The following is a 26,845-nucleotide window of genomic DNA, read 5'->3' as shown; positions in this document are numbered from 1 at the left end:
TTTGGCTCAAAAAGTATTAAATTTTCCATTTAGAATTTTAAATCTACTGGAGAAGTCAAAATGATGCATTAAAGTTCCTAAGAATTTAGGTAGTCCTCATATGAGAACAAATTGCTTTGTTCTTAATTTCATTTTGTATGTCAAATTCAAAATAATAAAGAGAATCATTTCTTATTTGAAAGAACAAGCTATCTCCTAGCATTCTACTAAATTCATAAAGCTTATACTCTTTTATTCTACCATCATAAATAATTATTTTGGCTCAAAAAGTATTAAATTTTCCATTTAGAATTTTAAATCTACTGGAGAAGTCAAAATGATGCATTAAAGTTCCTAAGAATTTAGGTAGTCCTCATATGAGAACAAATTGCTTTGTTCTTAATTTCATTTTGTATGTCAAATTCAAAATAATAAAGAGAATCATTTCTTATTTGAAAGAACAAGCTATCTCCTAGCATTCTACTAAATTCATAAAGCTTATACTCTTTTATTCTACCATCATAAATAATTATTTTGGCTCAAAAAGTATTAAATTTTCCATTTAGAATTTTAAATCTACTGGAGAAGTCAAAATGATGCATTAAAGTTCCTAAGAATTTAGGTAGTCCTCATATGAGAACAAATTGCTTTGTTCTTAATTTCATTTTGTATGTCAAATTCAAAATAATAAAGAGAATCATTTCTTATTTGAAAGAACAAGCTATCTCCTAGCATTCTACTAAATTCATAAAGCTTATACTCTTTTATTCTACCATCATAAATAATTATTTTGGCTCAAAAAGTATTAAATTTTCCATTTAGAATTTTAAATCTACTGGAGAAGTCAAAATGATGCATTAAAGTTCCTAAGAATTTAGGTAGTCCTCATATGAGAACAAATTGCTTTGTTCTTAATTTCATTTTGTATGTCAAATTCAAAATAATAAAGAGAATCATTTCTTATTTGAAAGAACAAGCTATCTCCTAGCATTCTACTAAATTCATAAAGCTTATACTCTTTTATTCTACCATCATAAATAATTATTTTGGCTCAAAATGTATTAAATTTTCCATTTAGAATTTTAAATCTACTGGAGAAGTCAAAATAATGCATTAAAGTTCCTAAGAATTTAGGTAGTAAAACTACTGTTTCATAACTTTTGTTCAATTTCCCTATTCAACCAGATTTTTAAGGTCAAACATAAAAAAAATATTGCAATTCTATTTAGTTTAACTAAATGTAAAAATTATTGAAAAATCTAACTTGTTTTAAACAAAAGCCGTAATTAAATATAATAGCGTAGTTAAAACTTTGAAACATACTAATCACGCTTTAATTACACTTCATATCAAGTTATCAAATAAGAACAAATCTCTTAATTTCATTTTACATATCAAATACAAACTAATAAAATGAATTACACCTTATTTGAAGAGACAAGTTGTCTCCTAGACTTCCACCAAATCCTCTTCCAATTGGGAAGGAATTACAAACGAAAAGAAAGGATTCCCCATTGATTCAGAATTAAAAGAAGAACGTTAATTTGGAAGATACAATCCTTCATCCTCACCCCATTTACGCCAATGGGAGAGAGGATTAAGGATCGGAGGTTGAGGATGGAAGACTCATTAAGCAAGATCTCCTCCTTTCTTTCTTCATCACTCTGTTGATGTTGATCATTCCCCCATCTTCCAGACATCTCTTTGAACAATTCTGATTTTGAAGGATGGAGACTCGATTCATTTCTCCTTCTTTGTTGTGTTGACCCACCATTCAAAATGGCTCCCTCTTCGTGATGGATATTGATAGAATTTGGTAAAGATGTTTGCTTTCGTTCTTGTCTTAGAAAAGGATGGAGAATCGAAGATGTGAGGGGAGTTGAAATCGAAACGAGGCTTTGAATTAGGGGGAGGGCATTATTTAATTTAAAGCTGTATCGTGTGTTTGTGTAGGATGCGAAAGTTCGTCTTTGGGAAGAAAGTTTAGCTTTGCTTCTGCGTTATTATTTCTGAAATAAAGGTAAACATGATATTGAGTAATCACCGCTCATATTATTTAACTTTAAAGTCCATGCTAAAGTCCTTGTCAAAAAAGTATACATCCGCAAAGTATTTAGAGGGGGGGGGGGGAAACAAAAACTATCAAAATGAATTGAATTGTGAGTGAAAAAGGCGAACTGAAAACTTCAAAATAATTTTTCATAACGATATAAATATGTTTTTTTTTTAAATAAATCCTTAACTCCTGTTTCTTCCGATACAATAAAACACATTGATGCTTTTAGTCCAGTCTTCCTCAGTAATATTTTGTTAGATTGCTGCAATGTTTTTGCTTTAGAGTCACTTAAATATTATTTTGGGTCTACTAATGAGCTTACTTTTTTTTTAGTTCAAAATTAGCAAGGTTTCATAAAATATATATTAAGGACGGAGATTGCCTTGCCATTTCACCTGCATGATAGATCTTTTTTAAAAATTTGCATAAAATTTTATGCAAAAAGAAAAAAAAGTATTAATTTTCAATAGCAGGAAGATAAGAATATTCGTAAAATTGATGATTTTGGTTCTATAAATAATTTAGCCAGGTCAATCAATAAAAGCTGGAACGAGATGCAAATGGAACGGGGGGGGAACCAAATTAAAGTTGAAAGCTTAAAAGCACACACAAACTACATATCTTAACATTTCAAATCAGTTATCATAATAAATACTTTTCAGTCATCGAATTCATAATATCAGTTCTTAATTGATTAACTTTACAGATTGTGTAACTTTATAGATTGTGTACTTTTGCGGAAATAACACTCAAAATAGTGCCAACTTATGTAATTAATATGCTACCAAATAATTAATAAGATGTACTGAGACTTATAATTAAAAATTGGGTTTCATTTCACGATCACAATTAAGAATATCCAGGGAGTTTTTTAGGAAGATAACGATACAGAAAATAAAAATAAATCCGATTACTTATTTTTTTTTGCCACAAAAATCTCTTTATAAGTCTCTTTCATGGTATTTACTTCAATCGGGATTATATCTTAGAAACTCATTTCGTTCAGAAGCGATTCTCTTATATTACCAAAACATCTTAACTGCTACCCTAAGATTCGACAGAAAAGAACGAAAAAGAAAATTAATCAACGCCAAAACAGTGAAGTGGGAAAAAAAGACCATCCTCGCTATCCTCTCGACTTATTTTTCTTTGAAGCCTTATTCTCATAGCAAACTTTTTTTTTAAAAAAGAAGCGATAATAAAAAAATATTGTTCAATCACAAAAGAAGAAAAATGTTCGACTTAAGCCGATAGATTCTCTCTCAGGGTCTTTAAAATGTTTCATTAAGAAGTTTAGTAAATCTTCTAACACTCCAGAGAGACGGGACACCTCAACTAAGTAGAGATTTTTCCCTGAAGGGATATTAAAGGGAAATTTACGGTACCCAATCCCGATTTAGCATAATTTAGATTGCTGATATATTCATTGGAAAGCGCTAATCCTCACTAATGTGATAGAGAGGGGATCAAGTTTTCAGTTTAAATTTGTTTAGATTTTCACCACATCTTTCGAGCATGTCAAAAGTTTGCACAGACTGGAGATAATTTGATCTCCTAAAATTTTGCTGGCTGGTAATAACTATAAAATAAGAGCTGACTTAACTTATTCAAGTTAATTTAGTTTAAATTTATGGACAGAATGTTGAAAGGAAATTTCCTGAAGAGAATAAGTTAAAGTATTATGTATAGTGGAAAGCAAAATTTAATTTTTTTTTTTGCAAAAGCAACTAAATTGAAATTTTAAATGATGCATCCGAAGATATTTGCGGTTATTAACAAAATAAAGGTGTATTTAAAAATGAAAACTGGAAAAACGAAACTAACAATAATTGGCCTTCCCAAAAGTATTTGTAATTACCAACGTTTAAAAAGTGATAAGGAAATAACAAGAAACAAAGATGCACTTAAAAGCGGTAAAATATTACATCAATTTGCTTTTCTAAAAATATTTTCTATCTAAATATTACAGCAATTATAAAGTAATAAAAAAAGATTTAAAAACATACAGAAAAAAAAAAGATTATTAAGAAATTAAACTCCTGCAAAACTAGTGTGATTTCAGTTTCCAATAATCTTAAGTAAATCCAAGAGGCCATTGACATAATTTTAATCTGACAACTTTGAAGCAGGCAATAGCTATACTGCATGTAAACAAATAATTCTACATTATAATAACACCTATAACAGCAAGAAATAGCTACCCAGTACATTTTCAACAAATTAAAATAACCTGTCCATTAACTTAAGTGCATGTTTCCATCAACTTTCACGTTTCCTTTCAACAAATTTGTATTTTTAAATTTACACTTGTTTATTTTGTTTATAGTTTTGCTTTTAAACCGTGTTTATGGGGTAAAAAGGTGCAATTTTTTCAAAAACTTAATGTATCCTAAAACGAAAAAGTATGAAATAAAATAAATTTTTTTAAGAACAACAACTTTTCTATGGGTATGTATGAAAAAGTAAGAAATTAAAATATTGCGCGTAACTTATAAAAATTGAGTTTATATAATCTCGGCTGATTTTACAGGCATTTTGTTCATTTTATATAAAATTTTATCTTAAAATGTGTTGCAAGAATTCCTCAAAAAAATTTTAAAGAAAGCAAATTAAAGTTTCGGTGGTTAATTCGGATTCATCATTGTTATATCCAAAAAACCCTGAATTTTCCTTTACTTTCCTTAAAAGTTTTATAAGAAATTCTTGCAACACATTTTAGCATAAACTTTTTATAAATTGAACATAATGCTTGGAAAATTAGCCGAGAGTACATAAACTGAATTTTTAGAATTTGCACGCAATATTTACACGTTATTTATTACATTTTCATGCACCCCCAAAGAAAAGTAAAAAAAATTTAAATTATATCATTTCATAATTTTTTTCGTCTTGGAATTCATTAAATCTTTGAAAAAAATTTCAACTTATTTTTTCCCTCCCAGAAACAAGTTTTAAAAGCACAACTATATACATAATAAACAATTCCACATGCCAATCACGTTGATGACTGAACTTTTAAAAAAAATATTTAAGCACAAAGTACATGCAATGAAATCTTAAACAGAATCTTTAACAATTTTATTTATATAAATGGTTAATGTTAAACTAATGCAAAAAAAATTATGTTTCATACATTTCTCCCGCACAAAATAAATACATTTTTTAATCAATTTTTCGAATCGGTGTCTAAAATTGCTTTTCGTAGTCGATGTTCAAACTTCATAAACCTAGTTCCAACGGTTCCGAAGTTTCGTATGATTCAAAATAGTGTTCAAGGACAAATAAAATTAAATTAATTTTAGTCAACCCAAAAGTTTAAAAAAAAAATAATAATTTTTTTCTCTTCAAGCGTAAAAAAAAAACACTGAGTTTTATAATTTTTCTTAAGGCCACAAAGACAAGACCCTTCTTTTATAGAAAATAATGAGAACAAAAATAGAAAATTCTGAGCACCTTTTCCCAAAAGGTCTGGAGCGTCTCGTATATTTTTTAAGCACTAATAACAAAAATTTAAATTAAAGAAAAGTTCTTTTCTTTTAAAAAAATTATATCTCTTAAAAGCATATGTAAAAAAATATACAACACACGTAAAAAATATATAAAAATATATACATAACACGTAAAAAAAATGTTATTTTTAGAAAATGTAGTGGATTGAATTTCTCAAATTTGAATAGAACAAATATTTGAAGAAAAAAATTTCAGTCTTTAACAATACAATAAAGGCTTGCTATATCCAAACTGCAGTCCTAAACTTATCTTAAGCTAGTAAATCAGATTAAAAAAGGAATAATTCGAATTACTAAAAAAGAAATCACTCGGGATTTCAGATCGTTCTCTTATAAAGAAAATCTCAAAAAAAAGCCTTTTACGATTCAAAGTATTGGTAAAAATTTATAGAACATAAAGTTATGCTTAGTTGAATACGATGCATTACGTAGTGCATTTAACTTCAAATGCACACGATACCCTTCTCAAAATAAGAGATTTGTCCTGGATCCCTGAGTATTACTTTAATCGCTTTTGTCTAGACAGTAAACCCTATTTTTCCCGGGATGAAATAAAACTTTTTAAGAACTTTCGAAGATATCTCTGCTCTAAAACAAATGGTAAGAAAATGTTAAGGAATAAAAAGAATGGTAGATACAGCAAGCACAAGAGAAGAAACCATTAAAACTGACGAAACTGTGTGTTAAATTTCTACAGCAGTTAATCACCTTTTTAATGATCTGGAACTCCAACAAATCCAAAGAGTTTTGTTATTTAGTTGGCAACCAAGGTTGGCAATATGGAATGTTCTTGGTATTTATTTGTTTTGTGCATTCTTCGAAATATTACTTTAAATTCTAGACGAGATTAATTTATTTTGGTTCTTTTTTTAATGTGTATTATGAATAAACTGGGAAAGACATTAAACTTTAAATGTTAGGTACAAACAATGTAATAATAATTGTGAGATATAGTCAGAAAGATGTATTAATGTTACAATACGTGCATTCTAACTCTAATTTTGGACAGTATGCATGCTTACGTGATGAAATCTAATTTTTGCCACGGATACGAATCTCTGGCACCTCGAAAATTTATTTCATACAACTGACTTAAATCTTGTGAGATATTATTTCGATTACACAAATCTTTACCGAACTTTAAAATTTAATTTCGATTTGGGACCTTTTTTTTTTAACCTTTTTTTTTTTTTAATGAAAATAAAATTGGTCAATTTAAGAATCCCATTGTCAAAAACAACTAAATAAAAAGGAGCCTAAGAATCGGTAAGCAATTTATCGAGATATTTGTGTCAAAAATTAGTACTCGTACCACATTAGGGGCAAAAATAAATAAAATAAATAAAAAGGTGCAATTTTGATTTCTCTAATCGTGGAACTCCTTTTATTTTATTTGTTTGGGATTCTTAAAATGTGCTTCAATGCGTTGGGTACGAAATCTAAAATGGTTTAAACGAATATAGCAGGTTTAGATGATGCTTCTCCAAATTTTTCCAAACGTGAAATAATTTTAAAAACTTAACATACGTAAATCGCATGGAATAAGAATTTTTTTTTACCGAATATTAAAGACTGATAGGTAAAGTTAGGTTAAAATTATCAAGGAGCTTCGAACAAAACATTGTTTCATTTCTGAAGTATTTAACTATTTACTTCTGAAGTATTAACTATTTTAAAGAATAATTAAGAATAAAAAAAAAACACACATAATTAAATTTTTTTTTCAAAACATATTACACACACATAAATTTGTTTTCAGTGCAGTTTTGTGACATTTTGACCATTTAATACTTCTCTACAGTAAAAAAAAAATTAAGGAACCTGAATTTTCGAAATTGTGTGGAAAAATACACAAGGAGTACTATGGAATTAAAAAAAAACTTGTTGTAAAAAAATACCTGAAAATGCACTACTAAAAATGCAATAACAGAGGTAAACTTCGACATGCTTTGAAAGGGCCATTGGCATATATGAACTTCATATGGGGAAATTTTCTCTCTCCCTCCCTTTCATTATATTAAACAGAAGAAAAAAAACTTAAAAGTGCAATAACCTTCCTTTCGGACAGGAATCGGAATTTCAAAACAATTTTAAAAAATAACGTGAGAGGCATTTTTAATTACAAGTTGAGCAGTTAATAATTCTCGAAATAATTGTCAAATTTTTTATTTCACAGTAATCCTTGTGCATTTTTCTACACAGAATTAACAGATTTTGTCCAGCAAAATAAAATGCATCGTACAGTAAAAAATTGGGGAAAAACACCTAAATGCAATAAGTTTAGAAAAAAATAGAATTTTCAGAAAAAATATATTCATGAAAAAAAGGCGGATCTTTCAGCAAATAAAATTATACTTAATTGGTTGAGTTTCTGCTGTGTGTAGAGCCGCCCACATGGTACTTTTTACTTCATGTTTAGCAGTTAATAATTCTTGAACTAATAATCGAATGATATATTTTTTTCATCGTATTCCCTCTACATTTTTCGACACACCATCTTCCACTTAAATTTCAAAGACAAATAGATTTTGGTCAACAAAACATATTGTAACGCAAAGTTTAACACCCAAAAAACAGCTATGCTTACGATTTCAATATAGAGAGAGGTAATAACAATTTATCCATTGTTGTAGAAACATCTATATATCTCTCTCGAGATCTTCATTATATAAGCTCGTGCCTGACTTCACACCAAAAATTATTTTTAAAAAATTGAATAAATATAATAAATAAATCAAAAGTGTGAGGAATTAGATGTTGACAGATATGGATTTTAACATTTACAACGAATTATTTTAACAATGTGAAAGACTCAGAGATAAATACCGTTTCTAATTTAGAAACATAAAATGCTCAAGAGAGATAACAGCCGCTAGTTCGGCTACAAAAGCAATAAATTGCAATTTAAAAAATGAAATCCTGTTCTTAAAGGTGAAATAACTTGTCCTTTCTTTTGATTGCGTGAACTAATATTACGTATATTGTGTGTGCGTATTGAGGTTCCCGCTCGACTAGTTGATTTTAAATGTACGAGGGTTGTAAATTAAATAGTGGCAACTTAACCTTTAAACTCACAGAAGGACGGGCATGCGCAAATTAGATATGGGAGCTGTGAGGTGGAGCTGTTGTCGATGTGTAGAGTGCAAAAAAAAGTCGATTAGCTTAGAAGGGAAGTTGTTGTGTGGCGTTAAAGTGAGGAGTTTCGTTTCCATCGCTCTAAAGCATGTTTTCAAAAGGTGATCAGCGGTCGTGGCTTACAATCGAGGTTGCCCGTGGCAAAAATGCAACAGAATGCTATCGAGGATTAGTGGAAGCCTTTGGAGCAAATGCTTTACCATATAGGACAGTAGCACGATGGATTCAAGCATCTCGTCTTTTTTCGTCATTAAGCCTTTTCACAACATGCTTTAGAGCGATGGAAACGAAACTCCTCACTTTAACGCCACGCAACAACTACCCTTCTAAGCAAATCGACTGTTTTTTGCACTCTACACATCGACAACAGCGCCACCTCACCGCACCCATGCCCTATTTACGCATGCGCGCCCTTTTGTGAGTTTCAAGGTTAAGTTTCCACTATTTAATTTACAACCCTCGTATTATGCGAGGGTTTTATGATTTTCGATGAGTAGCTTATGCGAAAATCACTTTTTAATTTTGAGGGAACTCATGGCTCCAACAAGATCATCAACGTGTTCCGTTCTCTTCAATTTAAGATAGTTTCAATGTCTAATAAGTGAACCGTGGTGGCTTAGGGGACGGAGTGTTCACCTTCTAATGCGGTAAACCTGGTTCAAATCCCAGCGATGGCTTGTCGAAACGACTTCCGCACCAAGCTCGCACCTACGACATTGACGTAAAATATCCTCTGTGATAGACGGATCATGGGTTAGAGCTCGTTTAGAGGTTTTCCTCTCCATGTAACGCAAATCAAAGGTAAATTGCTCCCAGTACTTGATCCAGGAGTTCCCTTGTCCTCTTGAAGGGGCTCAAAATTACAAGTCTACGGAGTTGAGCATTAATGGTCGTAAACTCAAAAATTTAGTCGGCTGTTCAACAAAGGTTATAAAATAATAAAATGTCGAATAAATGTTAGCAGTTGATTATTTTTTTTTTCAAATCCAGGTAACCGTACATTTTATTACGATTAACATATTTTTATTTTATAACCAATGTTGAATAACCTACTCAGTTTTTTGGGTTTCCGACTACTAATGTTCAACTCTGTAGCCTCGTAATTTTGAACACAATCCAGATGACGATTGAACTCCTGGATCAAGTATTGGGAAAAATTTTGACTTCGTGGAGGGCTTTTTGATGGAACTAACCCGTGTTTGAGTTAAATGGAGAGAAAAACCACTAAAACATCCCACGGTTACAAATATAAATATAATTGAAATATTATAAATATATATTTTATACACAAAATTATTTTTATTTATTTATTTTTTCAGAATATGGGACTTGTAGGAACGAAAAACTATAATGAACACGAAGCAGGGAACGGAGTTTCATAATTAAAAAAAATGAAGAAAAAAAAACTATTTAAATTTTTTTTTTTTTTTTTTTTTGCATCTAAGCAAGCAAATAAATATACAGTTCTCTAAATTCTAACCTTATTAACAATACAGAAGTTTGCTTGAAACAGAATTTTAGATCATATTTGATCGTGTTTCCAAGCGTAGACTGAAATACCTATATTGCCCAAAAGCAGTCAGAATGACATTGTGAAAGAATAACTAATATATAAAGAAATTTGTTTAAAATTCATTTTTAATATTTTGGATATTATTTTCAGTTGTATAACAAGTTATTAGCATATATTAAAAATAAAAAAATTATATGTTGTTCAAAAAGTCACAAAATTCTAAGAAATTGTGTCATCATTGTTTTTCTAATTGAAATTAAAAAGCAGTCAAAATGACTTCCTTGGGCTACCGTAGTGTTAAATAATTATTTAAATTTTTAATATGTTTAAAATATTAAGTAAAATCCATTCAAGTTTAAATTTAAAGCATTAAAAATATCCAAAACACTCACAAGTTCAAACATAATTTTCTTACGAAGTGAAAATTTAAAGCCCTTCAGTATTAAATCGACATTCCTTTTAATTCATTAGCAAATCGTTAATAATAAATACATTTCAATTTAAAGAAGTGCATAAAATATCTGACTAAGAGCATGGTAATTCAAATAAAAGAAAATATTTCTCCTTCAAGTGCGAAAACAATCTTCCCTTTCTAAAACTTCCTTATTAAGAAAAGGTTTATGTATTTAGGTGCCTAAAATAAATGGAGATGCCGAAGCCAGAGAGCTGCAAGCAGCCGCCTTTCAGATAGTGCCCATAATTCAGCAGCTTAAGTGCCCAGCCACTTAAAACACCGCAAAAGCCTTTCCTTTCCCGCGAAAATAGAGAAAACTTTTTGAGAAAGGGAAGAAAAGAAAAAAAGATTTGATTCAAGTGGGGCTCCCTTGGCAGGATTTCTGCCGGATTTCAAGAGGATTCCTAGTCAGAAATGAGGAGGTACTTCTTACATTTGGCGACCTTTGAGAGAAGATTTGAGTGACAGCATACTCTTGAATAAAGGAAATAGTGTAAGATACATATCGGGGTGGATCTTGAAAAATATTGCGCAAACAAAAGGTCTGTCTGATCGATCAACTGAATTTGAAACAAGTTTTATACAAATATTCAAATTGTTTACATGGAATAAGTCTTATCTTGATGGTACAAACTATATTGACAAAAATGGGAAAAGAAAATTTATTTTATAAGATTTCATGAAAAAGCAGATTTTTTTGGGAGTAATTTTAATGAATGTTATGAATGTTATATATATATATATATATATATATATATATATATATATATATATATATATATATATATATATATATATATATATATATATATATATATATATATATATATATATACATATATATGTAGCATATAAAGCTTCAATTAATCTTTTTATGTTATTTCTTTTCTGTAATCCTTTTCTTAATTTATTATTATAAATGAAACGCTTTCTCATACTTTTAAATTCACATCCTGTCCTTTAATCTATCTTTGGCTCAAGCATGCATTAATTAAAAGTAAGACATTTTTCCCTTTGCTCTTTGTGGGAATCGCGCGACCTATTTAATAATCCAATTACAGTTACTAAGATTTCCTTTTTTCTCTAAATCGAAACATTTTACGGATTTTCTTTGCAAGATTGTCCCTAACATTTATGCTGGGACACGATGAAATTGTAACACATTCTCTCTTGCCTATCATCACATAATAACGATTAAATAAAAAAAATTTGTTTGCTCTCTTTAAAATCCTGTGCCTATTTGTTCTGCTCACACGTCCACGACTGCAATATATATATATATATATATTAAATGTTTTAAAATTATATTGCATTAGAACAACTAATGTAAAATATATCATGCAAAATCTAATAGTGTGAGAGGCACAAAAAAATCTCTCTAAAATAAAACGAAAAAGGCAATTGTTGATTAAAAAATTTACAGGCATGTTTTATGCCTGAATATGACAGAAAATTTCAAAATGGAACATTTTGTTAATGTTAAACAAGGGCTTTGTGTCCAGAATTAAAAAATTAAAAAGTTTTGTTTCTGATCTAATGGACTACTGTGTAGGCTAAAAAAACAATAACAGAAAACTTATCGAAATATGATAAATAATCTATACTGTCAATGCATTTAACGTACCGTTAATAAATTTGAATGATAAAATGTTAAATATAAATCTGGAAATAATTTTACAAACATTATAAAAAGCCATATCAGAATTATCAAAAACTCAAAAGATATTTTCTAGTTCTTTACCTCTTTTGAACTAAATAGCAACCAAAGACATCTTACCTGCAAAAGAAAAAAATAATATTAAGAATGATGATGAAACATTAATAACCATTAAGATAAAAAATTAAAATTAATCAAGAAAACGTTAGTTATATAATATTTAAATAAGAAAACAATTAAAATAGTTCTTATGTGACATAACAAGCTCCTCTCTCTCTCTCTCTCTCTCCCTCTTTCACTCTCTCTCTCTCTCACACACACACACAAAATAAATAAAATAGGAAATCGTCCGAATCAAATATGGCAGCTATGATCGTCCTAAACGAGCTTCAAAATTACGTGAAGAACAATTTAGTATTATATTTTAAAATTTGAATGAAATGCTGTATGAATGTTGTATGAAATGTTGAATGATTGTATGAAAAAAATCAGTAAAATCTTTTAAGCATTGAAGAAAATAAATTTCAAGAAACAATATTACTGAATATTGTTTAAATTGAGCAACACTAATCACAGCATAAGTTTCACTAAAGAGAGCGCTATTTCCCCCTTAGGGTTAGAACTACCTCGCAAAGTTGAAGGAAAGCCCTCCCTCATTAGACATGGATATCAACCAATTAGACATGGATGCCACGTGCCATTGACCACAGCATTCCAGGGGGTCTACCTTTCTGCATGTAAAATGGCTTGCGCCTACGTGTGCCGCGACAGACTCCTCGGACGGGGTCAACTCCTTATCTCCCCCATCTGCTGACCAGACGAGTGGTCCTCTCGCCGTTGAAACCCCCCTTCCTCTAGCGTCCACCATGTAAAAGGGGGCGACCGCAAACGATTTGTAGCTAACAAATTATCAATTTGTAATTGTGGGATATCTATTTCACCGAGGAAAGCAAAAGCAGCCTGCCCTCAGCCTTATGTTTACGTCATGTCTAGACAACTATATTCCGTATAATACATTGAAAGAAACAACTTATTTATATTATTCCCTTTCCGGAATTTCTGGCCTTTTTTTATGTGCACGTAATGCAATGCAAGCCAATTTTGTCACCAAACTTGAGAGATATCGAAAAGGGAAAAAATGAAGATCTCTGGCCTCGTTTTTCCCCACACTCCACCGAGTATCGATCTCAGTAGGGAATTGAGAAACCCTGTACGGAAATCCCTCACTTTACGGTTCGCCATAACTAACTCAAATGTCTCTTGAATAATTCACTAGTCTCTGCCAACTAATCTTCCGGTCAATACATATTCATAATATGGATCTAAGATTGAATGTATGGATGTTGAACCTATAGGAAAATGGGTACGAAACTTTCAAGTCTCTTGGAATAATTAGGTTGCATAATTATTGTATCTTAAAATGAATTGGGAAATTTTTAAATAATCAAATTTATAAAAAAAATCAACCAAATTTAATTTAGTGGTAGTATAAGGATGTATCAAGGAACGAGAATCACCATAATTAAATCAATTTTTTAAATAAATGTAAAGTTACTTGGGAAAAAAAGAAAGCAAGGAACAGAAAGAAACATAGAAATTATATATATATATATATATATATATTAAAAATAAGTTATAAAGGCATATGAGAGACATTTGTTTAATTAGTGCCTTTTTACTACCTATTTTATTTTCTATGAAGAAAGAAAATTAGAATGTGAATATTTTCTCTATTTTTGATATTTAAATATCAGTAACACATATTTTGTGTGCAGACTCAAGCAGCTAGTTTCGATTGCCTCTTTCCACTCATCTTTAATCCCACTTTCTTTCTTGCACTTTTACGTTCTTTCCTTCTTGCACTTTTACGTTCTTTCTTTCTTGCACTTTTACGTTCTTTCTTTCTTGCACTTTTACGTTCTTTCTTTCTTGCACTTTTACGCTCTTTCTTTCTTGCACTTTTACGCTCTTTCTTTCTTGCACTTTTACGTTCTTTCTTTCTTGCACTTTTACGCTCTTTCTTTCTTGCACTTTTACGTTCTTTCTTTCTTGCACTTTTACGCTCTTTCTTTCTTGCACTTTTACGCTCTTTCTTTCTTGCACTTTTACGTTCTTTCTTTCTTGCACTTTTACGCTCTTTCTTTCTTGCACTTTTACGCTCTTTCTTTTTTGCACTTTTACGTTCTTTCTTTTTTGCACTTTTACGTTCTTTTTTCTTTTTTTCCCCTTTTTTTTTCTTTTTTTGAGAAAAAAAGCGAATAATCATTTTAATTTTTCGTTTCTTTAAAAGGTTTTATTTATTGAAATTATATTTAATGGGAGGACTTACGGACAAGTTTGTAATTTTTTACCAAGGATGATTCTCCTTGAGGGAAGCAATTTGAAATTATAATTTCACACAAGCTCTTTTTTTTTTATTCAAGTGAATGAAATGCATTGACATTAGGTATTTATGTGTTAACATTAGGTACTAAATTCCAGGCATAAATAGTTATTTACATAATATTTTTTGACAATTGGAGGAGGAAGGGGGAAGAATGATTTAAGTCCATTTTTTGCGAAAATGACGATTTAATAGTCATTTGCTGCGTTTTGGAGATTACTAAGTATTGACAAATCAATACTACAGAACATCGATTCTCCCCGAAAGTTATGTCACAGTGAAGATGGGCCAGTTCCTGCCCGCGAGAAAAAATTCTTGCCCTCAGGATCAGCTTTTAAGGATATAAATCATTCTTCTCCCTTGATCTTTAATGTATTCATTTCATGCGTCGAGTGCGAGACAAAACCATGATATCGTCCTTAAAATGTCTTTGTTTTTCAAAAAATAAAAGCGTAACAAATATTTTTTCATTGTAATTTATAAAATGTTAAGAGATTTTATGGAAATAGTCCAAGCATAATGCCTTACTAAAATTTACTTAAAAAAAAACTTTGATTAATTTTTTTCAAAGCACCAGACGCTATCCTTTTTAGAGCTTAAAATACTCTCATCTCTTTCAGATTAAAAACATTCCACTAAATGACCAAAAAAAAGTGTTATTTTTTTAAAATTTGTTTTTCCAAAAATCATTTAGCTTTTAGTTTTATTCCCCTTTTTATCCATCTATTACTTGTTTCAAACTACAGATAACATTCAGTCGATTTGTTTGCTCGTAAATGTTGGAAAAAAATAATTATTTAGGAGAGATTATTTTATAAAACCTTTTTTTAACTAACTTTAAAAATTAGTAAAAAATTGAAGAACATAATAAATTACAAATGTTGCATAAGAAGATAAAAGCATCAACAACAAAAAAGAATAACATCTACTAACAAAAAAGATATTTAAAACTCCCGCTATTACTTATATCACAGAGCTTATTGTTAATAACATTTTTTTTTTCGTGTGCCTGTTTTAGGCAGTGGGGGTGCGATTGTTCCTGTTAATAACGTTTTTTAAAAAATAATTTACCATAAACCAATCAGTTTAAGATATGATTAAAAAAATTAAAATTGAAAAGTATAAAAATTAAAAGCTCGTTGCTATACTATTCAGTTCATTAATTATTTTGCATAAGCTAATAAATTTACATAAATGTCTAATTAACATTTATATAGATAACCAAGCCAATCAAAAATTCAAAAACAAAATGCACTTTTGATTTTCTACATTAATAAGAAAAAGTTTTGAAGCCTAAAGTTTATTGTGTAAAAGAAAACCTTCATTTAGCTAATTATGTTAAGATTTATTAAAAAATATTTTTACCAATTATTTTAAATTGTTTTCATATCTTTATGTAAACACGTCAAATTTAACCTAAACAGTTGGTAATTATATTTTCACAGTTTTTTACCAAAATATTTTGCTTTGAAATAGAATTTCCCAATTAGAAAGAGTCGTGTCTTAATTAGCAAAAATTTTCACATCCAAGCCCTTTACTTCTTGAAAAAAATAATAATAAAAATATGATAAAGCAAATTATTTATCTAATGAGACTTGTACATGTTTATGCATATTGACTAATTATTAGAAGGTGCGAGTTTTTATTTTTCTTCGCTTAATGATCTACTTTTTAAAGTTGTTTCAGTAACTCTAATTTAACTTAAAATAGAATATTATAACTGTGGCTTTTTCAAATTTTTTAATTCGTAAATATTTTTTGTAGCTGTTTGTGGATAAAATTTAAATAAATCAAATAAAGTAAAAAAGGAAGCTAATTTAAAAAAAAATTTAAATACTATAAGAATTACAAGCACAAATTTTTAAAACGGGATACAGAGCAATACCTAATACTAATATTTTTTCAGAACCTGTTTAGTAGATTTAATATACTATAAAAAATTCATAATAGTTTGGCTCATTGCTGAGCCATCACATACTCATGTGGTAGCATGAAGTTTGAGGTTTGTACAAAGTGCAATACGAATGAATCTACTCCACAACATCTGATGAGTAGTGTTGCCTTGGTGCGAGGCTTGGACCTTCCAAAACAACCTGATATAGCTCTGGGGGTGATGAGGGAGAACATACAAATGGATTTAATCTGATTCAGATTAGAAGGATTTTCTTGGAATTAATGAAAAGAATTGGAGATCAAAGATCGTTATGGAGAAATCCACAGAGGAAGCCATTGGCCCACATTGGGCTGTCCGGCCATCTATGATGATGATGAGATTAGAAGGATAAGAAAGGAGAAGGTAATATTGCATCTAAATGTATATGTAAATTTAGGCACTAGCGTAACTAGCAGGGGGCAAGAGAGGACATCTGTCCCCTAGCGCAGTCTTAGGGGGGGGGGCTAAATTCATGAAAATTAATTATAAATAAAATCCTAAGGCTCCAAATGCTTTTCTCTTTTAAGCTTAAAAAGTTTCAATTGCTAATTCCGTGCCCAATAAGTCTTTCAACTTTATTTTTTTCCCTTTAGCTATTAATATTGTATTTTATTTTACACGTATTATTTTTAATAAATTGGAGATATGTTGAGTGAAAAATGTCCTTAGCATAACCACTTATTACTTAAAAGACAAAAAAAAGACAATAAACGCAATCAAAACCATCTTAAGTATTACAGAAATTGTATTAGAACTATATAGCACTCTTAAATTTTAAACCGAATCGAATTAAAATTTATGAAGTTATCAAAATTATCTTCTAAAAAGTTGCAGTATGTATTTCAATGTAAAATATAAAAAAACAAATGCCAAGAGCTTTGAATTTAAGCTTTATCATTATCTAAGACTTAAAATGGCTTCTAAAGGCATTTTTTAAAGTTCAACACCGTGTTAAAAGGGGTGCAAAAACAGAGTACGTCCCGGGCGAGGAAAGCCTAAGCTACGCTTCTGAATTGAAATTAGGCAAGATAAAGTTTCAGATTTAAATTATTGCTTATACCAAAAAGATTTTCTTCGATTTTAGGAACATTTTTATAATATTTTCTTAAACTATCAAATTAAAAGCTCGATTCATAAGACACACCAAATCAACGCCTGTAAAATTCAATATTCTTTTTTAAAAGAAATCAACATGTTCTCAATCACGTAAAAATGTAAAAAAACACCTTAACATATTTATTAATTCTGTGAGTCACAATTACTTCGCAAACGAGAGCACGCATGCTTTCAAGAAAGCCCAGTCGCGTGATCACATCACGTGCTGCACGTGAGAGTGGGAAGGTTCGGGGGCGTTAGAGGGTAGCTCGGATCGAGTTCGGCGCATATCCGGCAACACGAATGGAAACAGTGGTTAGAATTAAAGAACAAATGAAACGGAACGCAAGAACAGTGACCCATTGACATTCAAAGTCAATTCTCTCAGACGCTTTTCTTTTGGCTAAAAAACCGAGATAAACCGGTCTTTTCATCAACCCACGACATTGCAGAAAGAAAAAAGGCTTCGAACGTTTCTCTTTTGTTTCTTAATGATTGAGTGATGAAATGCTGAAATTATGTATCTTTCTTTGAAATTCATATCCTATTCTCAATAATGAAACTATTTAATAAAACTTTATTTTACTTGAATCAATTTTATTTCAGCAGAACGTGAAAATCATTCTAAAACTACGTATTTCCTTTGAAATTTTGCTGGTTTTTCCTGCCAGATGTGTAAATATTCTTCACCAGTTGAAAGAGTAGAGGCAATAAAATTATAAGCCACTTTTAGAACTTGATCAGAAAAGCGTTTTTACAACATTATTAAGATATTTCTAAGCGTTGTTCATTTATCTAATGCAAATTCCGGAAACTTGTAAAGTGCAATTCTAGAAACAATACCAAACAATACAATGTTAAAATATCACCTATTGATAAATATGTCTTGTCATTATAATATATGTAATAATACAACATAATGATAAGCCTCAATTTGAAATCGATCAGAAAAGCGTTTTACAGCGTTTTCGCAATATTAAGATTGCTCTACGTATGGTGCTGTAATACAATGGAATTTCTGAAAACTTGTGAAGTACTTATTTGAAAACAATATTAAAGAATATAATGTAAAAATGTCACCATTGGATAAATGTGGCTTATCATTATATTCCCCAAAGCCCATTAATTTATATAAAAGTTCCGATCCCGATTCAGGATATGCAATAATTTTATCTATTTTAAACACCAACTAGAAGATTCTATTTAAATGAAAAATTAATTTACGTTCGTTCTTATTTGTTAAAATGTAAAACTGTGAGATCATAAGAATGACGAAACAAAATAAAAGGCTGTGTGAAAGTAATCAAAAAGCGATTTCTAACTGTTCAACCGTATACAACAGCATCTTATGTTGAAAACTAGTATTGTATATCTTAAGCGTTGGAGCGCGATGGTCATCAACTATTAGTGGTCACTCACCGATATTCCATCATTCTTTACATTGAAAGAGACCAACAGTGACACATTTTATAATTTCGATTAGGCCGGGATAGCCTGGTCGGAAGGGCGCTGGCTCATGTTCGAGAGTTCGTGGGTTCGAAACCCGCCGGCCGAAGACTCCCCGTGTAGTCAAGTGACTGATGCACGTTAAATCTGTCGAGTCGCAGAGTCCTCAATGCTCCCATAACAAATCAATACCTCTGGGGGTACTGGATTGGAGATTGATCGTTCTCTGATTCAGGACAAAATTACGATCTGTGGATGAATGAATGGATGTATGAATGGGTTCACCCTTTAAACAGGTGTGACGTATGGTGAGGCAGAAGTCGAATTCTTGACCATAGATGGCGCCGCTGGAAAACAAGAACAATCGCACCCCCTCTGCCTAAACAGGCATAAGTCAACAACAATTTCGATTAATATTAGACGGACTGAAAATCTAGCGAGGCAGTAGACAAGTAAAGGAACATAAAAAAAATACAAATAATTGGAATTAAAAAATTGCTTCGATTAAGACTTTCTTACATTCAAGTCTTTTAAACACAATTCATTTTTAAAATAAATTTAAAAAAAAGTTAACTGATAAATCACGAAAAGTTCTGTGAAATATCGCCAAATGTTATCACATTCAATTTTCATCGCGTTACAAGCCAAAGCCATTCTCAAGTACGCGATCTCCCTTTGGATATTATATTTTTCAGTATCTTAGTCATAATCGAGAAATGGCGCTCCCAAATGCCCCAGCTGCTGCACGTGGGCATAGTGCCAGAATCTCTATATCTCTAAATGTAGCTCTAGGGGAAAATATTTGAAGTTACCAGATACATATTCGACAAGAATCAGACATTATTTCTTTTCCGACAAAGGCATATCTTCCTTTAACGAAGAAAAGAATAAACTTCCCATATTAAGCTTTTCTTATCTCTTTTGGGCATATTTGGGAGATCTTGTAGGTGGATTTCATGTGAGTCCCTGGTATGGTAAAACTAAAATATTTATAGTTTAACCCAAAGCTGTTGTCCAAAATTATTAAAAAAAATAAACATATATAATATAGATACTCATCTCTAAATCATATTTTGAAATTTATTTACTCTTACTGAATGTACCATTGGTATAATTATTTCTATGAATGCGGCTCTAACTTTCCTAACTTACAAATTATTTCTATTCAACTAAAGCTCTAAAACAAGCTTACAAATTTATTCAACTTATAAATTATTGCTGTATCTTTGAACTAGAGATATTTATTGTAACATCAAGAAAATGCCTCTAATATGCATTCTCATCTTTTGATGATTTTGGAGCTATTAATCTATTTCTATTGATATATGATTGATCTATCAGTGTTTGTCAAAGAGTGGGAGAACTATTTTTACTATTGTTCTGTACACTCAGATTTTGAGGGTCTCCCTTGAAAAAAAGGATAAAAAATAAATAAAAAGAAAATGCGTATAAATAAACTAAGAGCGAGTGCCAGATAGTAAACACCGCTATCTATGTTTAAGGAATGCCCATTTGTGTGACTAATAGAAAAACAAAATAATTTTTCCACACAAACGCATAATTAAAGGCCGAAACAGAAAACTTAATGATTTTTTTCATATTTAAACTTACTTTATATTAAAAATAAAAAATATTTGTTAACATTTCCAAGCAGGTTTCTTTTTTATTTCCTACCAAAAAACAGTTAAAGCTACTCGTTGGCTGTTAGCTGTCAAATTAACTCAAAACTCACTCTAAAAAAATTGTCAAGAGTACTTTCCTCAATGGAAATCTTGGAAACTTGGAGTTTTAAAATGAATGTTGCACATTGAATAAGACAAAAATAAGATCTTTCTCTAGGAAATCTCATTTTTAAAAGAAAATGTCTGTAAAGACCTTTATCCACTGAGCTCTTTATTTATTACGATTTTTCACAATCTCAGTGAAAACAATACTATTAGGGGAGTGTCTAGTACCCCCGCCCACTGTCAATTTCATATGTATAGAATATTTTTTCAAGTCAATGGGCCATCGGACATTAATTATTATATTAAAAAAAGATTATTTTCGAAGTTTCAAGCATTTATGCAGCTGGTAACATGGTAAACAATAGTTTTGAAAACATGTTGAATACAGTAGTCATGAAGTTAAGAAAAATTGATTGAATGTTTCGATTAAACTTCATTTTAATACTAAAAAAATATATTTTTCTAAACATACAGCATTAAAGTATGTAGTCTTAAGTTTAATTTGCACAAAGAAAGAAGCTCATATGTGAAAAATTGTTCGAGTAATTACAAATTTACAAAAAAATTGGATTTCGGGTAGCCCCGGTCACATGAATGTCGGGTATCACCGCCCAATTTTATTTCGCCGATAAATGTTCGGTTGCAAAGATTATTATTTTATTGCTTCAAATTTGAATGTTATATGCATTTTTAACAACAAATATTGTTGCTACTAAATTATTGTTATTAAATGATAGAATTCACTAAAAGTATATAAATATGTAATAAATAAAATAATTTTGTGATAAAAATGATAAATGAGGTTTATCTATTGTTAATACATTGATCATTTTCATTTACATCTGAAAAAATAGTCAAAAAACATATTTTTTGTAACTGGGCGGGGCTACCCGACACATTTTGAAAAGAGCTGAAAAACATGTTTTTTTAAGTTAAACTATTCTTTTTTTGGTTTATTCTTTTTGAATTATTTAATTAGATGATAAAACAATAGAAACATGCAAAAATATTGATTATTACTCAATATTATACAGAAATAAAAGCAATACTCCTTAAGTGGGCGGGGCTACCCGACTCTCCCCTATACATAATTAAAAAATTTGCTTAAGAAAATATATCTCTATGGCACACGTTGGCGACCAATCTATCTCCCAATAAACCCACTTCTCGCCAATGTAACTCGGAAGTCAAAGACGTTCCTTGTCGGAAACGGTTATCACATGTCTCGCTTGGAATTTATTATTCCCTCTTACGTAATCGAAGAAAAGATAATAGAGATATCCATTCTCTTTACCACGCTGAACCGTATATCGTCTCTCAACTGTTTCTCCGTTGCCATTTTGGTGAAGTCACATCCACTGACTATCGTCTGCGATAAAGAATTCTAGATGGAACAACTTCCGCAGTTTTCGTTATCTTGAACACTTAAGATGAGCATATAGGTACTTTGATTTTTTCAAAAAAAGAATAAATATAAATAGCGAACGCTTCATTTTGATAATATCTTCTTTCTGTGGCTTCAACAGTATTTTCGCTATCCAACAAAAGCAATACGGAATAGAATTATGCATCGTTCACGACTGCGATGATTTCCTATATTGCGCTGATTTCATTCTTTAGATTTTTATCATTTTTCATGGAATAAAGAGGAAATAATCTTCAAGTAAAAATTGAACGGAAACAGTTTGTTGTTTGTATGTGTAATAGGGAATTTGCGAAGATTTTTACACCGAAATGGGCTTATAAGTATTAGAAAAAACGACAAATCACATCGAGTTTTTCCCCCCTTTTTAAATGAAGAATGGAATACAAGCATATTACAAAAGGATTTGAGGGAGTTGGTTTATTTTTAATTAAATGATAAGTTCTTACTGTTACATTTTTCCTCTCATTAATTCAGGGTTTAGTTGCCCTATTCCAGATGCAAAATATTTAGTCCTGATTTTTAGCTTTTTGTTCTGATGTTCATTTTTGTCTGTTCTCAGAACATCCAATTTCCGTGAATTTTTTTTAATTTGAATTAATAATGCTAGTAAAAATCACAAAACTTAATTGCACTAATTTTTATTGAAGTTGTTTCTCTTGTTTCAGACTTCTGATGAAAAAGAAACCCAGCATTATTTTCGCCGAATTTTTTTTTCTTAATATGTTAAATAGCTAATTGAAAAGTATTGTTAAGATAAACTTATTAACATCATTGCCAAGAAATGTTTTTCTCTTATGCGTCAAATTGCAGTGAAAAATTACACTTTATTTCTTATATTTTTCATTTCATTTACTCCAAAATCCTAAGAACTTTAAAAAGGTCCATTTACTTTAAGTAATGGTTTAGCTAGCTTTTTACTCATACTTTTTATTTTGATGATCTTTGTTACTAAATTACAATTCTTAACATTTGTTCATTTTTGTATACATTTATTCTTTAATCTGTAGATTATATACGATTATATTTAGTTTCGATTTATTTTGTTACATGAAAATATGGATAATTATCAACTTTCTACAAATATTTTCGATTTATTTTTTTATGGAGCCTTCCGAAGTCCAGCAAAATCAGGTTGTGAGATTCCTCACTTATGTTAGCATGCGCGAAATTGCATTTTTAAATTGGTTTCCGATCAAATTTTTCACGTTTTAAATTTTTTTTTTATTTGAAAATGTACCACATAGAACAAAAGTTAAGTAAAAATATCTTTAGCTCCTCTTTTTTCCTTACTTTTCCTAAAAATAGTCCAGAATTGTACCAAAAAATGTCCTTATTCTTATTTTGAACCCCTACGAAGCTAGAATAATCTAACTTGAGGTTTTATAGAATAAAAATCTCAACTTCCCTAAAAAATAAGATTTTTTTTTTTCAATCTGACAAAAAAGTTACATTTTTAAAAAGCCCAATTCAAACTCTAATTTCGATTCAACAGTATGAAAAAATTTAAAAAAATACTAAAAATTTATAGATCTCAGAAAAAATATAAGTTCTAAATAATATTGAATTTCACATTTTCTTCGAATTACTTTTATATCTTCTTCTTAAGCACTACAGCCGATTCCATACCTTGGCCATATTTATCGGTTTCCACAAGTGAAAAAAAAAACATATTGAAAATAAAACAAAAATACAACCGAAATTTAAATGAGAAAAACGGAATTCAAACATCAAAACCAGTTTGGTTTCTATATATGTTCGTAAAAATTGACTTCCAACGCCTTTGTTCCCGCAGGCAACCTAACAGGTTTAAATGTTTTCAGCTTCCTTGTTCATGATTCGTTAGATTTTGATAGCGTTTTTGCTTTTTCTCTTTCAAAGACTAATTTGCTATCTCTAACGTAAATAATCACGTGAAATAATTTATATAGCGAGTCTCAAATCTTACATTAAGGGCAGTTATTACAGAACACCATGATTATGCTAGCACTGAAAAATCCTTAAAACAAGCAAACTATAAATATTTTCTTTAAATCATCTTATTCATTTCTAATTCAATTTATAAAAAGAATAACAATGGAGGACAAAAATAAAAACTGATTAAACTGATTACTCCGCAGTGCTGTCGCTTTAAAGGAACTTACTAATAAAACATAAGAAAATACATTAGAACGATATTATTTATAGCCATTTTGCGTCTACAGCCTCAGATATATATAGTTGTTTAGCAGAAGTTGTTTCCAAGTTAAGAAACAAACACTGTATATGTAGATAAAAGAAACATAAAAAAAAATACTGAAAAAATAACGAAAAACTCCGCATAAATCCAAGTAATAGGAGAGGCTACATGAAACTTTCATCGGGTTCGTAAATGACTTTCATGAGGTGATTTATATCCATCAACTAGACTTGGACAGAATGTACAGAAGGATAATCAGAATAGCTTTTCTTGTCTCCCATTTTTATGTTTTTTCTAGACTTAAAGAAAACAAAATAAACTGAAAGAACGCATTTTTATACATAAAACAAAACTTATTTTTTCTCTATTTGTGGCATTTCATTTTTTTAAGGAATTGGTATTAAAAATATATGTGTGTAAAATGTGAAAAGAAGCTTCCTGAGTGGCAAAGAATGTAATTTGAAAATTCATCTTGGCATTTTTTTTTTAAATAACCAGATAATAAATTAGTTTTCAATAAGAAGTGATACGTAATCAACATCCTTAATATGTATTTACAGAATCCCTGTAAAAAAAGCCGTCAAAAGAAATACATTCATTAGAGGATGCAGGTCAATATTTAACAAAGGAAAATGAAAAAAAATTATCGAAACCTGATAAATTACAAATGGGGAAGAGGAAAGAGTAAAATATCAAAATGGTAACCAGGGGAAATTTGACGGAGATCTTAACAGTCTCCATCTTCTTTTCTTATGAAATAGTTTTTTCCAGAAATCAAACAGGTTTTGATACTTTTAATCTTATCTTCCTCTTTAATTATTTGCCAGATTTTGATAACTGTTTCTTCCAACTTATGTATCAACATGCAACAACAATTGTATATTCTTTTAATTATCAGTGATTACGGTACATACGGACTGAAATTAGTGTACATAATGTATATCCTACGTAACAAGTTAGGAACTAATTATTATTTCAGCTCAATGGAAGAACATGTCAAGTTACATTTTTTATATAATTTAAGAAAATAAGTGGTGTACAGAGAAAAAAAAAGGAAAAAAAATCTCTTTCGAAAGATTTGGACGAAAATATTCATATATATATATTATATATATGAATATTTTTAACTTCATATTTTCAAGACATTTAGTTCACATTCAACATTTTTATAAGCCTAAGAATTCTAAGGCTTAGTTATTCTGAGTGTAACAGAACTTCTTGATAAAATTATCCTTAAATGATAAAATAAGGGAAATAATTCATGAGCCGCATTCAGAACACGTAAAAATGTATTTTTCGAAAACATTTTATCATAAAGTTCCAGTTATGTAATAATGAGATTTCTTGTATTTCTTTATTATTTTCTATCTTATATCTAATGTATTTAAAAAAAAAACTATCATTAAAGATAAAAATAATGAAAAATATATCTAAGATAAAATATAGTTGCGAAAATGAGAGAAAGCGCGTAATGTATTATGCATCACATAACTTGTAGTACAACTTATAATGCATTTTTAATCTAGCAATAGAATTCAAAAGCTAAATTTCGGAATATACATTTAGTTCAAAAGTACTTACGTTTATATTCTATGGAAAATTTGTGACAATAATCTTCTTAGGAATTTGTCCGAATGTGTCATAGTAAATAAAAACTAATATAGATAACTACAGCAATGAAAAATTATAAAACTTTAATGCTTTAATTCTCTAATTTAAAATGCATTTTAATCCAATGTGTTTTGGATTCAATTGCCACCAGCGAAACCTGCTTCGAGTTCTATTTTAATACTCGAATCTTTGAATCAGTTCATTTCTTTACATTTAATCTAATATCATTTACATAAAAAAGCTGTTAATAAAATATATGATATGATAGTTTAAAATTTAAAGCTGCAATGATAACATTCAATTTGTTTATGGTATTCCTACAGCACAGAATAAAACAAGCAACAAAATTATCAATTTTACAGTTATAACTGAAGATTCATTTGTAATCCGATTTAATTAATTAATACAAATGGTAATTCTGTAAAATGCTTAAAACACATTTACACCATGATAAAAAGAAACCTGATAAACTCTTCTACTCAAGAAAAGATATTATTAATTTTCTGGCACATTCAAAAAAGCTAATATTCGCTTTCAAATAAAAATTGCAAACTCAAAAAATGAAGAAAGCCAGTCTCTCAAAAATGTTTTGGCGTACTATTTATTAAAATTATTTCAAAATTCTGTTTAAACCACAACTTGTAAATTGTATAAGGTTTTAAAGCTAACTTCTTTCAGAAAAATAATGGAATATTTGTCCTTACAAATTACGTAGTTCGCATAAAGGCATTACATTACTTAAAA

At 29.7% G+C, this 26,845-nt stretch overlaps 2 protein-coding genes across 2 annotated transcripts in view; both read right to left on the bottom strand.

The window, feature by feature from the left end:
- Window positions 1-26,845, bottom strand: part of LOC107456025 (LHFPL tetraspan subfamily member 6 protein) — a 263,144-nt gene that overhangs the window by 197,603 nt on the left and 38,696 nt on the right. The window lies entirely within an intron of this gene.
- Window positions 12,432-15,859, bottom strand: LOC147808121 (uncharacterized). The gene has a single exon (XM_087166031.1). The coding sequence runs from the start codon at window positions 14,567-14,569 to the stop codon at window positions 14,081-14,083; it is 489 nt and encodes a 162-aa protein (XP_087022157.1). The 5' UTR covers window positions 14,570-15,859; the 3' UTR covers window positions 12,432-14,080.

This window comes from Parasteatoda tepidariorum, chromosome 6 (assembly GCF_982258835.1).
Source record: "Parasteatoda tepidariorum strain Cologne lab strain chromosome 6, Ptep-v5.0, whole genome shotgun sequence".
In the NCBI taxonomy this organism is placed as follows: Eukaryota; Metazoa; Arthropoda; class Arachnida; order Araneae; family Theridiidae; genus Parasteatoda; species Parasteatoda tepidariorum.
This window is presented reverse-complemented; position numbering and strand designations above follow the sequence as displayed.

What these genes read in the sequence shown, in the direction of transcription:
- LOC147808121 (XM_087166031.1), bottom strand. Translation starts at nt 14,569, where the DNA reads ATGATTATTCGCTTTTTTTCTCAAAAAAAGAAAAAAAAAGGGGAAAAA.